We start from the raw sequence: 13038 nt of genomic DNA on the forward strand, positions 1-13038 counted from the left end.
GTGAGTACTAGTTAATGATTTAGTACAGATGACATTAGGAAATATTGTGAGAGAATGATCTCTATTTATAGAAGACAGTTTCTAGTTTCATTCTTACATTGACATGTGTCGTGTTGTGATTGGCTTTTGATGTTGACACGTGTCGTGCTATGATTGGCTTCTGATGTCAACACGTGTCGCGCTGTGATTGGCCTCCTAGTTGGAGGGAAACTCTTCTGAGTCTTTGACGGTATAACGTTGACCGGTGCTCAGTAGTTTCGGGATTGATCAAGTATGGTACAAACAAAGTTTATTCCTGAGATCTACATTATTAGAACCTTTAAGTTCATATTTCTGAAATTATTTCCCATATTTAATTATACATGGATTAAGGAACTCATAGTCCTCATTTACATGAATCAAGAAACTTATGTCCTTTATTTAATAGAATATATGGATTGAGGTGCTTATAGCTGTCATTTAATTAAGTTGAGGAATTGTTGCTCTCTCAATTGATTAAAAAAAATCATGCTTTATTGATCAAGGAACTTTGGGTTCGATCTTTTTATATGATGAGGATCAAGGAATTTCAAGTAGGGATGGGCATAAAAACTGTGGAACCGCTAAACCGAATCGAACCACGACAAAATAAATCGTAAAAAATCATGTTGATAAAAAAAAGTCAACTTAGGTTCAAGAACCAAGCTGAACTATTTATACTAGTTCCCGGTTCTGGTTTTCATTTTGACAGAATAACTTAGAACCGGATGGAACCATGAATATAATAATCACTTAAATTAAATAGTTGAATTGGATGTTTATTGTTTCACGTAGTTTATGTTAGCTCAGATTTGTTGAATTTTGGTTTACTTTGTGCGTTTAAGAAGATTGGGTTCTCTCTTGTTGCAGAGACTCAGTGATCTTAGGGTTTGAGTATTTTTTGTTTGCTTGGACTTTGAACGGTTAATGTATTTTACTTAAAAACTCGGTACCTAAAAAGATAAACAAGGGAAATGAACAAATAGAGTAGGTAGGTAACTCATAATTCTACATCACAACAAAGGACTGCGGATTTTTAATTTATTATTTGCAAAGGACATTTTGTTTGCTTGGTGCAAAGGACATTTGCATTTTGATTTAGTATTTGCAAATGATTTGTTTTGTTTGTAACTTTGTATAACCATTTTAGAAAACATATTTGAATGCAAGCATGCAAAAATCAAGAAAAAAGAAACAAGTAAACTTGAAAATACCATTTGATTTGTATTCAAATAATTTCGTATTTGGAACCGTAAACCTGCAAAAACCGAACCGGAATCTGTGTAAACCGAACCGTACGATTCTAGTAATAAATTAAGTTGAACCGCACTGAACCAAACCGTTGATATTTCCTGGATCCAGTTCCGATTCCAATTTGAGGGTGGAACCGCTCCGAACGCACCATGCCCAAACCTAACTCCAAGTTCTATTATATAACCATCATAACAAAATGTAGTACACTAAATAAATCATTGCAAATGGCGATATATAATTTCACCCACTGTAGATAAATTGCTTTAAATAATAAAATTTGTGACAAGGAATTTAATCCAGCACCATTCACATAATCATCAAAACTTAAAAATAATGACTGTTATGATGCGAAGGGCGACAATGCCGCACCATATATATATATATATATATATATATATATATATATATATATAATATAATGAGTGATAATACCGCACCAATCACATTAATAACAAAATTAATATATATAATAAAACAAAGACAAAGAGTAGGAAATTGTCTCCTCTTTTTTCTTCTCCTTGGTCACGGATGAGGATCCTCTCCGGATTTTCTTTGTAAGGATCCTAATGATCCTCACATCATATCAGTTTATTGTCCATTGTGTGGCTAGCTTTCATTAGTTACAATTTTGTGTTTAATTTTAAATAAAAATTTTAAAATAATTTTTAACCAAAAAATGGGGATGGAATCCAAATCCCTAAATCACTACCCATATTTTGTTTCTTCCTTTCTAGTTGGTCAAACAAGTACCAACTCTCCCTTTTCCGCCTTTTGCCGACACTATGATTCACAATCTTGTATTCTTTCTTTTCTTCTTCATCATTGAATGTTGCATTATCTTTTTAAGTTGGTGTTGCATCACTATTCGTCATTCTTTTTGCAACAAGTAGAGGTCAATACATTTGCACCTATTAATTAGAAATAGGGGCAAAAATTGAGGATTTTCGCACCTAATAGTTAGGAGTGGCGAATATTGCAATTACACCTACTATTAATAAAGGGGTGTGCTATCCACACATTCCAAATTACTTCTCACACACCTTTGTTAATTTCTATCCGTTGATCTTCTTCTATTCATCCGATCCGACGACCGAAAATTAGAAGGGTGTGTGAGAAGTAAAATGGGGTGTGTGGATATCACACCCCTTAATAAATAGGGGCAAATAAGCACTTATTTCCGCCCCTAATAGTAACACTAATAGAGGCATTTATTGTTTCGCCTCTATTACAATCACTAGAGACAAATCTATATTTCTGCCCCTAATAAAGATTAATAGGGACAAATCTTTATATCCGCATCTAATCCACCGCTCCTAATAATCACTATTCTTGAAGTGATGTTTGTGCTATTTTTAAAATTAAGAAAATTAGTCATATTGAGATATGAAGATAAATATTTTCTTATCAGTGAAATTTCAGCCGAGAGTTATGAGAGGCAGAGAGTGCTTTATTGGATTCATGACGTTGTGCTTCCAATTACATGAGAGCTTACTGTACTGATAACGTACTGCAAAACAGATGATATATGTATAGTGGCATATAAAGTAAACAAGGCACTTACAAGGTTCAAACAAGTGTGCCTACGTCCTCGGGATATCAACAGCAGTTTCTTGAAATTATATAAAATAATAGGAGCATAAAGATAACTCTAACTATTTTTCTCTATTCTCTCTAGCCTTGATACAGTTTACATGAATTTCTCTATTGGGTTGTGTTATCTCTGGAACATTTACTTGAGATGGTTTTATAAGCAAATAGATGAGCTAGTATGGCTCACCACCATCCCAGGCTTTGGTGTTTTTCATGCATGAATCCAATATCATTATTTGGAGACATCCACAGACAACAAAAGGTTCATTCATGGCAGTTTAACAAAACCCATTTATTTGACAAAATACAAATAAAAATTTCGAGAAAAACAACCCATTTCTTTGACCAAAATGAGATGCTCGGTTTCGTTGAGATGTGTTTCAGTTATCTCGTTTGAAAGTGCTTCTAAAATGATTGAAAGCGCTTTTGGTAAAAGTGCTTTTTCGAAATTCAATTGCAACATTACCAAAGATTGGTTCCGAAAGCACTTTCATGAAAAGCACTTTTGATCGTTTTAAAAGCACTTTCAAACAAGTCATTCTTACTGAAGCCTCTTATGACATCAATTTTCAATTTAAACACAGCTCACAATTTTTAAGTAATGACCAACAATTTTGAAAGAAGTAAAAATCTAATTAGAAGTGCTAGAACCAATTCCAACAGACCCACAGACATAAAATTGCCAAATCTTATTTCAAAGGTGAAGTGGGAGCACATTAACATGACTACAACAATAAATCAAATATAAACCTATTTTTGATTACAGGACACAAATGCCTCTCACAGTGGACATACATGAATCAGAACGAAAGGATGGCGACCATAAATGTACTTTTGACACCGCGTCATGTGGATCTATTCAGTTCCAGCAATCTTTTTCTTCAGTGCTTCAATGTCTGTAGCTAGTTCTTTTCTGCTTGACTGAGGGTGATACCAAATACAAAATGCACTTGTTAGAATGATCGAGTGCTTAGATGCAGAAAGAAAATACGTTGTTATAACCATTAAAATCATTGATGGATGGACGGGGGAATTGCGTGAATGACATGACCAAAAGAAAACAGGGTACAAGATCCTATAACGGGGCGAATATGAAAAGAAAAACAGATCTTATTTCCTGTAAAGGAATGCATCCTGCTTGTAGAAAACAGAAATAGGTCAACTTTCCGTTGGGAGTTTTAAACTAACCTTGAAGAGTAGGTAACGGTAGACAAACCATCCAGTGTATCCTAGCCCTACCAATTCCAGGACCTTTGGAAGCTGAAGGCCAATTCAGAGTAGTTCAATTAATTTCCAAAGAGGAGGTAATTCAATGACACGCACAAAGTTGTAGTTGAAAAATAGATTCATCATTTTCCATCAAATGGACTCAAAATTGAAAAACCTAGAGGTATGTGGTTTCCAGAGAAATCACTTACAAGTGGCACTGAATTGACGGCGCCAACAACTATTGAGGACAACCACACAGCGACTATCGCCCCACCTCCATATACAAGTACTGTAGACTTATTTTCAACTGCATCCCACTGGTAAGGAGAACATAAAGGCAATCATTTTTAAACCAACTATTGGATTCACTTCATCAAGGAAAGTCGGTAACTAAATAGCTGTAAGTAGCGGAAACTTAGAAAATGATTGTCATAAGATTCACTACAAAGGAGACAAAAAGCTTTTCTTACCTTCTCCTTCAAGTCTGATAAAAGTTCACCAGTGTCGACGGATGTGGATGTCTCGTCGGAAGATGAAGCTCTGACCGGAAGAGAAAGCCTCCGGGACCCTTTGAAAGAAAAACAGTCATTGCTTAAGCTTATAATTAACACATTCTTAACAGTTTATATAAAGAGTGAAAAAGTAATAGAAAATCTAAGTATATCAATGATTTCCTCTAAGCTTAATCAATTATTTTTATCTTTCAAACGGTCTGCCAAACCGGAAAGACAAAAATTCACTCCAAAAGTTTTTTAAAATATCATCTTTGTTTGCGTGTGTTGGATTGCGCATAAGTGCTCCAGAGTTGCAGCAAATTTGGAGCAATATATGAGATCGGTCAATTACTACTTTACTATATGACTGTTGCCTTTTCACAGAACGGCGTACTTGAGTCCCACAACCTATATCAACAACTATCAAATAAACATGACATGCGTCAAACTTGGCTGCGAAGGCATTATTTCCGCTTCACAGTTTGAGCACTAAGGTTCCCTTCTCCTACCATTTGATCAAAGCTATGAAAGGTATTGAAGTGGAATTGGAGCCTGGAAGCCAAAAATAGCGGTTTTAAGTTCATTTACTTCGAATGCAGTCAATGAACCAATCAGCTATAAGCCTAAATGCTTGGATACCTAAATACGTGTTAAAAACCAAAAACATCTGACACTCATTCCCAACCTTAAATTCTATTGAGACTAGTTCCGTATGAAACTAAAGACAGAATCTTGGAGCCCCATTCTAAAGTAAGTTACTATCGCAATAATCCAACTTAACCAACTAAGGAACATCCATTCCTTCTCGTAACTTCTGCATACCCAGTATATCCACCAGATTCCTCCTAATCAATGCCTCTCAAATAAAACTTTAAGCACCAGCACAGGAATGCAGGACAGTTATCTTAGTCTCAATCAACACCCTACTTTGAAAAAATCGAAACAGCAAGGTTCAAAACCTCTGCTTTAAGAACCAGAACCAAGACTTTACCTTTCCTCTACATCTATTAGCTGGAGAAATATAGAAAAATAACTGAATAAAAATTCTTCCTTCATGAATTACTACAATTTCCAAAACATTAACAACTAAAAGCAGGGAACATACTAGCAGATAATTCCATTGAGACCCACACAACAATATCCAAAATAAATAAAAATCACAAACAAATGTCCCTCCCACCCACATTTCCTCAGCAACCCAAAAGTGCAAGTGAAAGAACGCACATAAAAAAACACAAAATTGGAGAAAACCCCACCAAAAAAAAAAAAACCATATTGGTTAAGAAATAAACTCAAAAAAATACAAGCTTGATAAGTAGCTCACCTGAGAAGGATTTAAGAGGGAAGGAAGAAGGGGAGGAGGAGCGGCGAGGAGGGAGGTAAGGCAAGGCGGAGTAGCAGGTGGGTTTGGTGGGGAAACGTGGGATGAAGACGGCGGTGGCCGCCATGGTTGAGGCTGTCGCTGCCATGAGTATCGAGTCGTATCGTCAGCTGCTTGACTTTGTTGATTGCTTCGGTTGCTTGCAACGATTTGTTTATTTTTCTCTCGAAATGTGGGGTGTTGGGTGTTGGGTGTTGGTTCGCTCGTTATCCTCGTAGGGTACCTCAGTCTCATTGGAAAGCTTGACACGTGGCATAATAATCCTTTTTGATTGGGTGGTTCCCTATCTGAAATCCACGTTTAATTGTCAAAGCTCAAAACAAAATACCCTCTCTTTTGCTTGAAATGCCTTTTTTTTTCTGGTTAATGTTATGAAAGAGCAAAGATGCTAAATTTTGAGATTCTTGGATGCCACACAAGTTGTGTGCAGCTATATGCTTGTCTCTCTTATTATGCAATTAGATATGTTGTTGAGCTAACAACTCTAAGACCGAGATAATATGTAAGTCAAATTTAAATAAGTTCGACATGTGAGCCACCTGGATTTCGGCAACCTCGACGAGGAGTACTCATAAACCCATTAGATTATGCATTTGAACTATAATGTATGACATTATAATAAATTCATAAGTTTATGTACAACATTGTAATGTTTTAAATTTGAGGTATTCAAACTTGAAGGTATAAACTGAACTTTAGATAAAAGGTATTTTGGATTTCCCAAGACACACTTAAAAGATAATCCCAAAACTAAAAATGCTAGGTCATGTTTAATTATTTTATATCATCCTTTTTAAGTTGAAGGGCATTGAGTTCAAGTTGAAACCTCTCTAACAATAAAAAGTTCAAAAAATATTACTAAACTAATAACTAATCGGTAAGTATAGTTAAGTTGTCCTATGTTTTTACGCAAGATTATCATGATATTATTCAATTTAATCATAATAGTTCACCCTAAAAAATTTAACTATTATTCAATCTAGCTATAATAATCTAGTTACATATTGTGTTCGAATCAAATACTAAGTATTAGAGAACGTGAAAATGCTCACTTAGGCACCTAAGTTGCGCGTAAGACCAATTAATACAATGTATCTCCACCATATGACAGTACAATAACGAGACATTATTTATACATTATGAATATAGTTAAGTTGTCAATATAGTATCTACCCGGTCTTGCACAAACCATGTCCATACTGGAGGTGCGGGTGAGCAAAGCTCTAAGAGAACGTCGAATATGTGTGTGAGAAAAAAAAGTAAAGCGCAAGGTTTGAAGTGATTGTTTAGGTTTTTGTTTCTTAAAAACCAACCCAATTCAAGAAAGTATATGGGCTTCTTTGAGAGGCTTGGGCTGTTAATGAGCCACTACATAGGCCCAATTGAGTCCTTTTTTTTTGTCGAAGCCCAATTGAGTCATTGAGACACCTCAAAAATATGTCTTGACAACAGAAGCAACAATTTTAAATCGTAATCAAGGACGACCCAGTTATGATTAGTGACCTTATTAAAGAAATATAATGAAAAAGACTGCCATGCTGGCAGTGAGCAGTTTTTCTGCAAGACTACAAGCTAATTTCATGTCTTGAGGTTTTTTAATATAAATGAAAAACACAAAATTGGATCATTGGTTAGCCAATAACTCTCAACTCAAATGGTACTTTACGAAGGTGGTACAACAATTGTTCAAAACTAATTTTAATGCACCGATGACTTCTAATTAACAAGCGTGATTCTAAATGACACGTGGTAGGCTGAGGTTTAGCACCTCGACAGATTTAAGTGAATTTATCATATAAATAAATGTTTATTTATACACTTTCTTAGTACAATGATATATTTTACACTAGAGGGATACTAAGTGACAGTGCCTATTTATACTTTTTAAAAAAATACTTGTATTAGGAATAAACAAAGATAAAAATGGAATAAAAGCCAATAAGCTTAGTAACCAAATATACAATTCAAAAGCCAAAAGCCAATAAGCTAAGTTAACAAATTAACAAATTACAAATATAAGGAAGAGTTTTCACAACTACTTATTCTAATTCATAAGCCTCCTTATTTTGATTTAGTAGGCATTAATTATTTAATTAGAAAAAACTTAATCAGTTAATTAAAAAAAACTTAAAACCGCCTAGCATGTCGACTAGACTACCTAGCGGCCACCTAGACCGCATGGACTGTCTAAGTTGCTGCTAGTCCTTCCGATTTTAGTAACTATTTTGTACAAAATCACCACAGACTCTCACTATCCAACACCTAAGTGCCGCTTAGGCCCATTTTTAAAACACTTTTAACAAGTACCTCTTGACCTTCCTCCCTTTGATGTTGTTATTAAACAGTTGACTAAGCCAATTCTTTTGGCAATAAAATTGGAAATGGAAAAGGACTTTTGGACCTCTTACTAACATGCTTGATTAAATATATGAAATGGAGTGACAACTATATTCTATAAAAAAAATTTGCAATTTAGTAAATTTTCCACAGATTAAATCTTTATTATTGCCCTATTTATTTATTCATTGTTGTGGTTGGATATTGGAATCTTTACCTATTTCTTAATTTTAAGTATGGGATATGACATTTGAACCAAACCACTACAAAGGCCAACTCAAATCATGGGCAGATTCCCTTCTATAGTTTTATTAAACTATGCTAAATCTCTTTACATAAAATTATAAAAAGTCTTGTGGAGAAAAAGAGAGAGAAAAGAAAGAAATATGCAGCTGTATGCACTATGAACTATGAAATCAAGGGACTACATTTTTGTTTCTCAATGCATAACTAAAAACTCACATAAAAAGTGATATACGTAAACCCTGTAATAAGTAAATTCTTCTGCTTTGCTTGCCCTTCCTTTTATTCTTTCCCCTTTTTTATCTTAATTTTTTTCTTTTTTGAGTTTCTTTGTGGCAAGAGGGTCACAAGTCAGTTGCCTAAAATAATGCTCAACTGTAGACTTTAAAAGGTCCAGAGCTTCTGTCTTGTATTGTGGAACTATAACCCTCCAAAGCATTTGCTAGCACAAGCAACCAAGCCACTCCCTCTCTTTCCTTCATCAACTAATTCAACCAACTAGGAATTTAAAAGAAACAAAAAAAAAAACAAAAATTGACAATTGTAATAGTAAAATAACATCTTTTTTTATGATCAACAATTAAAATAACATCTTAAACAACTCATCCATTGGACACCTTCTTATTTGGTGCCCAACTAGCATGGACTTTCCATATGCATAGAATACATTTCACAAACAACAACCAGAACTCTTCCAAATCCCATATGTTCCTCTCCCCCATTTCTCCTCCCTCAACCTCTCCAATACAACCCCAACGCCTGCCCTCTATTTCCTAGGAAAACTCCAAAAACATCGCGACGAAATGAGTACATTTTTGGAGAATTCAGACTCATACAGCAGGCTGTCATTTTGCAGAATATTCATTTGGTGATGTGATTTTGGTTTACCTTCTAAAAACCTAAGTCAACATTACATATCTCTTAATTTCTTGGGCATATTCTGCAGACACCTAACACCTCTTTCATTTCACCATGCAAATTGTTTATTGCTTTTGAAATTGTGGAGTTTTTATAGATTCTTTATGAATTGTGGAAGTTTTGTATAATAGGAGCTTTCATGGATGTGGAATACAGATGGATACATGTGATTTCAATCCAAGAAGAATTTAACAACAAAATCACAAGGAGACTTTCAGGGTTGCATTGATTGATGGAGTTCTTCAACCGGTACATAATCTGGCTGATGATCTTATTTTCTCTGTCATTGCCATCACCGTCATTCATGCAAGCCTCCAATGGCTATGATCCTTTGTCCTTGACAAATTTTCTCCATGATTATGCAAATGCAAGCCTAAGGAACCCGCACACCGGCACGCTGTACAATATTTCTCTCCCGGCTAATTTTTCTGGCATGGAAGCTTCATTTGTTAGGATCCTTAGCACAAAGCTTTGGAGTAGAGGCGCAAACTTCAGTTCATTTTATATCCCACCAAAGGTTATACCAATACCTTCTGGCAGAAGGTTAGCTATAGTGTTTGAAAATTTAGGCAATTGGTCTTCACTTTACTACAAAGTATCAAATTACACATTGGTTGCTCCTGTTGTTGGATTCATGGCTTATGATTCTCCAAATGGAACTGTAATTGGCAACCAGAAGCTCACGTTCACTGCCGACGGTGACCCCATCACAATCCGGTTTCCTCACATTGATGCTGCTCAAGGGGAAAATATGACACAAAAATGTGTCCAATTTGGTGATTGGAGGACCTTTGAGATCACGAACATGACTAGTGAAAATGAGTGCATTACACATGGTATAGGGCATTTTAGCATTGTTGTTGCATCCCCGCCAGCACCAGCACCAGCACCGGCGCCAGTGAAGAAAAAGAGGAACCGGAAATGGTTTGTGGTTGGAATTGTGTTTGGGTTAGCATTTTTAGGGTTGGTAATGACAGTCACATTCAAGTTACTGACGAGGAGGAAACTTAAATCTATGGAGAAGCAGTCCGAAAAAGATGTGGCGTTTGATACAGTTTGGGTTGGGAGAAGTAAAATGCCTTCTGCATCCATGACTAGAACTCAACCCTACCTTGAACATGAATATGTTCCTTGACCCAAGTTTTATTTTTACTTCCTTTCCCTTTGTGTGCTTCTTTCCTTTCCATACAAATTTGTAATAGCGAAGTTAAATTAATTTATGAACTTTAGAACGATGACAGAAACATTATTTCCAAGTTTGTAAGGTCGTACCAATGTGGCTGTTGCATCTCTACCTTTGAAGAGAATCTGCCTCGGAACTGGTTGTATATCCTCTTTCATTCTTATTTCTCTTATCACATGACTAACAAGTGAGAGGCGCCACGGTTTACTTTGCTGCCAAATATATATGGGCTTCTGCAAAATTTGGTAAGTACTTTTTTAAGTTCAATTGAATCCAAAAATTGCACGCATGTATGCTTGATTACTTGGCTAGGTTTTAGAGAAGGGACGGCACCTGGCTTTTGTGCCTATAACATTCATTAGATAAAATGTAGAAGACAAATTTAAAGGGTTGTTTGAGCAGAATATAATTTGTAGTTTGCAGTCTTTGAAATTGTAAAAGAACTATTCTATATAAACCAGCAACCCAATCAACCACCATCGAATAATTTTCGTTGTTTAATGAGAAAATGACCTGGTTTAGCATATAGCTTTATGGCCTATCGTATTCATGATCAGTGAATAGTGAATTAAAAAAAAAACCAAGATTCCAGACGGCGTTTTCAAGAATAACCTCATTGTCAACCCACAAAACGCTGGGTCGGCACCTTAATTATACTTTTTTTACATTACATTTCCATGCATGTGCCACTGAATAGGCACATGTTCATTGTTAGATATACATAGGAGAAACGATGCAGATGTGGGTTAGGTTTAGTTGGACATGGAAATATGTCCGTCATTTTGCACTTAAGTTTGCATTTTTTTATTATAAATTATAGTAGCTTAGAAAAATATATAATAATAAAAATTGTAGGAAAAAAAAAGACAATTTTGGTTTTGTGGTTTTTTGTTTTTGTTTTTTTGTTTTTTGTTTTTTGTTTTTTGTTTTTTGTTTTTTGTTTTTTGTTTTTTGTTTTTTGTTTTTTTAACAAACGATATTGTCTACAATATAAGGGTGGGAAGTGAGCTAAACCTCACAATGGGCTAGTACTAATATGGTTCAAATTCGTCTTTGACAAGAATCGAATCTAAGACCTCTCATTTACAATTGAAGAGAAATATCATTAGACCGTAGTACTAAATAGAAAATTAGAGTACCAAACAGATGAACAAAAAAAGTATGAAACTAAGAATATTATTGACAGGAAAACAATAAACAAGAATGTCGAAATAGTTACAAATTAAGACTACATCTTGACTAACTTTTACTTCTCAAACTAAATTACAAGCTATATTTATAGAGACATAAACTATAATCTCTAATCTTAATGGACTAGGCTCAAATCCAAAATTAAACCTAAATACTATTATTTCCCAACATTTATGTTAGGATAGGAGAATTCGGTTAGGATTCTAAGGCTAGGTTATGTACTTCTATGTGAGCTTAGGTTTACTTGTACACCAAGTCACTTGACTTGTATATATTTATACCTTGTGTTATCAATCAAATCAATACAGTTATAATTCTATGTTATTCCTCGTTTAGGTTTCCCTTTCCTAACAAAAACCCTAGTCTTATTTTCCCTTAGACATTCCCCCTCCTAAAACACTTTTCTTAAACTTCTTTTTCCTTACACTTCTTTTTGCCATGCCTAGTCTCACTCATGGCCACTCAGGCCTCTTCCTCTTCTACCTCCACTGGACCCTTTCTCTCTGGTGTTGCTCACTTTCTCAAACTCATTGATTCCAACTACGTCCTTTGGCTTAGTCAGATGAAGCCGTTTTTTTTTTTGTCATAATTTATTTGGTTATGTGGATGGCACAATTCAGGCTCATGCCACTACTCTTTCTGCAAATTCGGATTTCACTTTGTGGTTTCAAACTGATCAGCTGGTCGTCAGCTATTTAACTTCCATTATTTTCAAACTTATTTTGTTACTCACTATTGGCAAAACCTATTCTCGGGCAATTTGGGAGTGTCTTCATGCACATTTTTCTTTGGATTCTCTTGCCAATGCCACCAATCTCCAGTTTCAACTCTTGGCACTTACAAAGGGCTCACATGCCATCTCGGACTGTCTTCAACAGGCTAAGTTTATCGTTGACTCTTTTACTGCTATTAATCAACCTGTCTTTAATACTGATTTGGTGAGCTCTGTTCTCAAAGGCCTTGGACCTGACAACTCAATGTGTGTGACCCCTGTAATTAATTCTCATCTCTTGCTGTAATTCCCTAACCTTCGATCTCGTCTCTTGCAATTTGAGTCCTAAATTCGAATTGAGCCAACTGCCCATGTTTTATTTGAACTTGCTCATGCATAGGCCTAACTGTAGCCTTTGGCCCATTGCCACATCAGTCTTTCACACTACAATAGCAGCCTACTGCGTACCAGGCCTAAGGCCCAACACTGCAACATTTTCCCCATCCTG

The 13038-nt window shown here is 35.4% G+C and overlaps 2 protein-coding genes across 2 annotated transcripts; one reads left to right on the forward strand and one right to left on the reverse strand.

Moving 5' to 3' along the window:
• Positions 1–3474: 3474 nt before the first annotated feature.
• LOC126630816 (protein CURVATURE THYLAKOID 1A, chloroplastic-like) lies at positions 3475–6142 on the reverse strand. Its single transcript, XM_050301019.1, has 5 exons — positions 5890–6142; positions 4542–4639; positions 4281–4388; positions 4051–4122; positions 3475–3783 (listed from the first exon to the last, which is right to left on the reverse strand). The coding sequence occupies exons 1-5, from the start codon at positions 6032–6034 to the stop codon at positions 3718–3720; spliced, it is 489 nt and encodes a 162-aa protein (XP_050156976.1). The 5' UTR covers positions 6035–6142; the 3' UTR covers positions 3475–3717.
• Positions 6143–9023: 2881 nt separating this feature from the next.
• Positions 9024–10700, forward strand: LOC126630815 (uncharacterized). Its single transcript, XM_050301018.1, has one exon. It carries the CDS (start codon positions 9677–9679, stop codon positions 10577–10579), a length of 903 nt encoding a protein of 300 aa, XP_050156975.1. The 5' UTR covers positions 9024–9676; the 3' UTR covers positions 10580–10700.
• The last annotated feature ends 2338 nt before the right edge of the window (positions 10701–13038 follow it).

The sequence above is a fragment of the Malus sylvestris genome, chromosome 7 (genome assembly GCF_916048215.2).
Source record: "Malus sylvestris chromosome 7, drMalSylv7.2, whole genome shotgun sequence".
NCBI lineage: Eukaryota > Viridiplantae > Streptophyta > Magnoliopsida > Rosales > Rosaceae > Malus > Malus sylvestris.

Excerpts from the sequence above, each read along its gene's own strand:
- LOC126630816 (XM_050301019.1), bottom strand. The coding sequence starts at position 6,034 with ATGGCAGCGACAGCCTCAACCATGGCGGCCACCGCCGTCTTCATCCCA. Across the intron at positions 4,123-4,280 it reads CCGTCAATTCAGTGCCACTT|CTTCCAAAGGTCCTGGAATT; the intron begins GTAAGTGATTTC and ends ATTGGCCTTCAG. Across the intron at positions 3,784-4,050 it reads ACCGTTACCTACTCTTCAAG|TCAAGCAGAAAAGAACTAGC; the intron begins GTTAGTTTAAAA and ends TATCACCCTCAG.
- LOC126630815 (XM_050301018.1), top strand. The coding sequence starts at position 9,677 with ATGGAGTTCTTCAACCGGTACATAATCTGGCTGATGATCTTATTTTCT.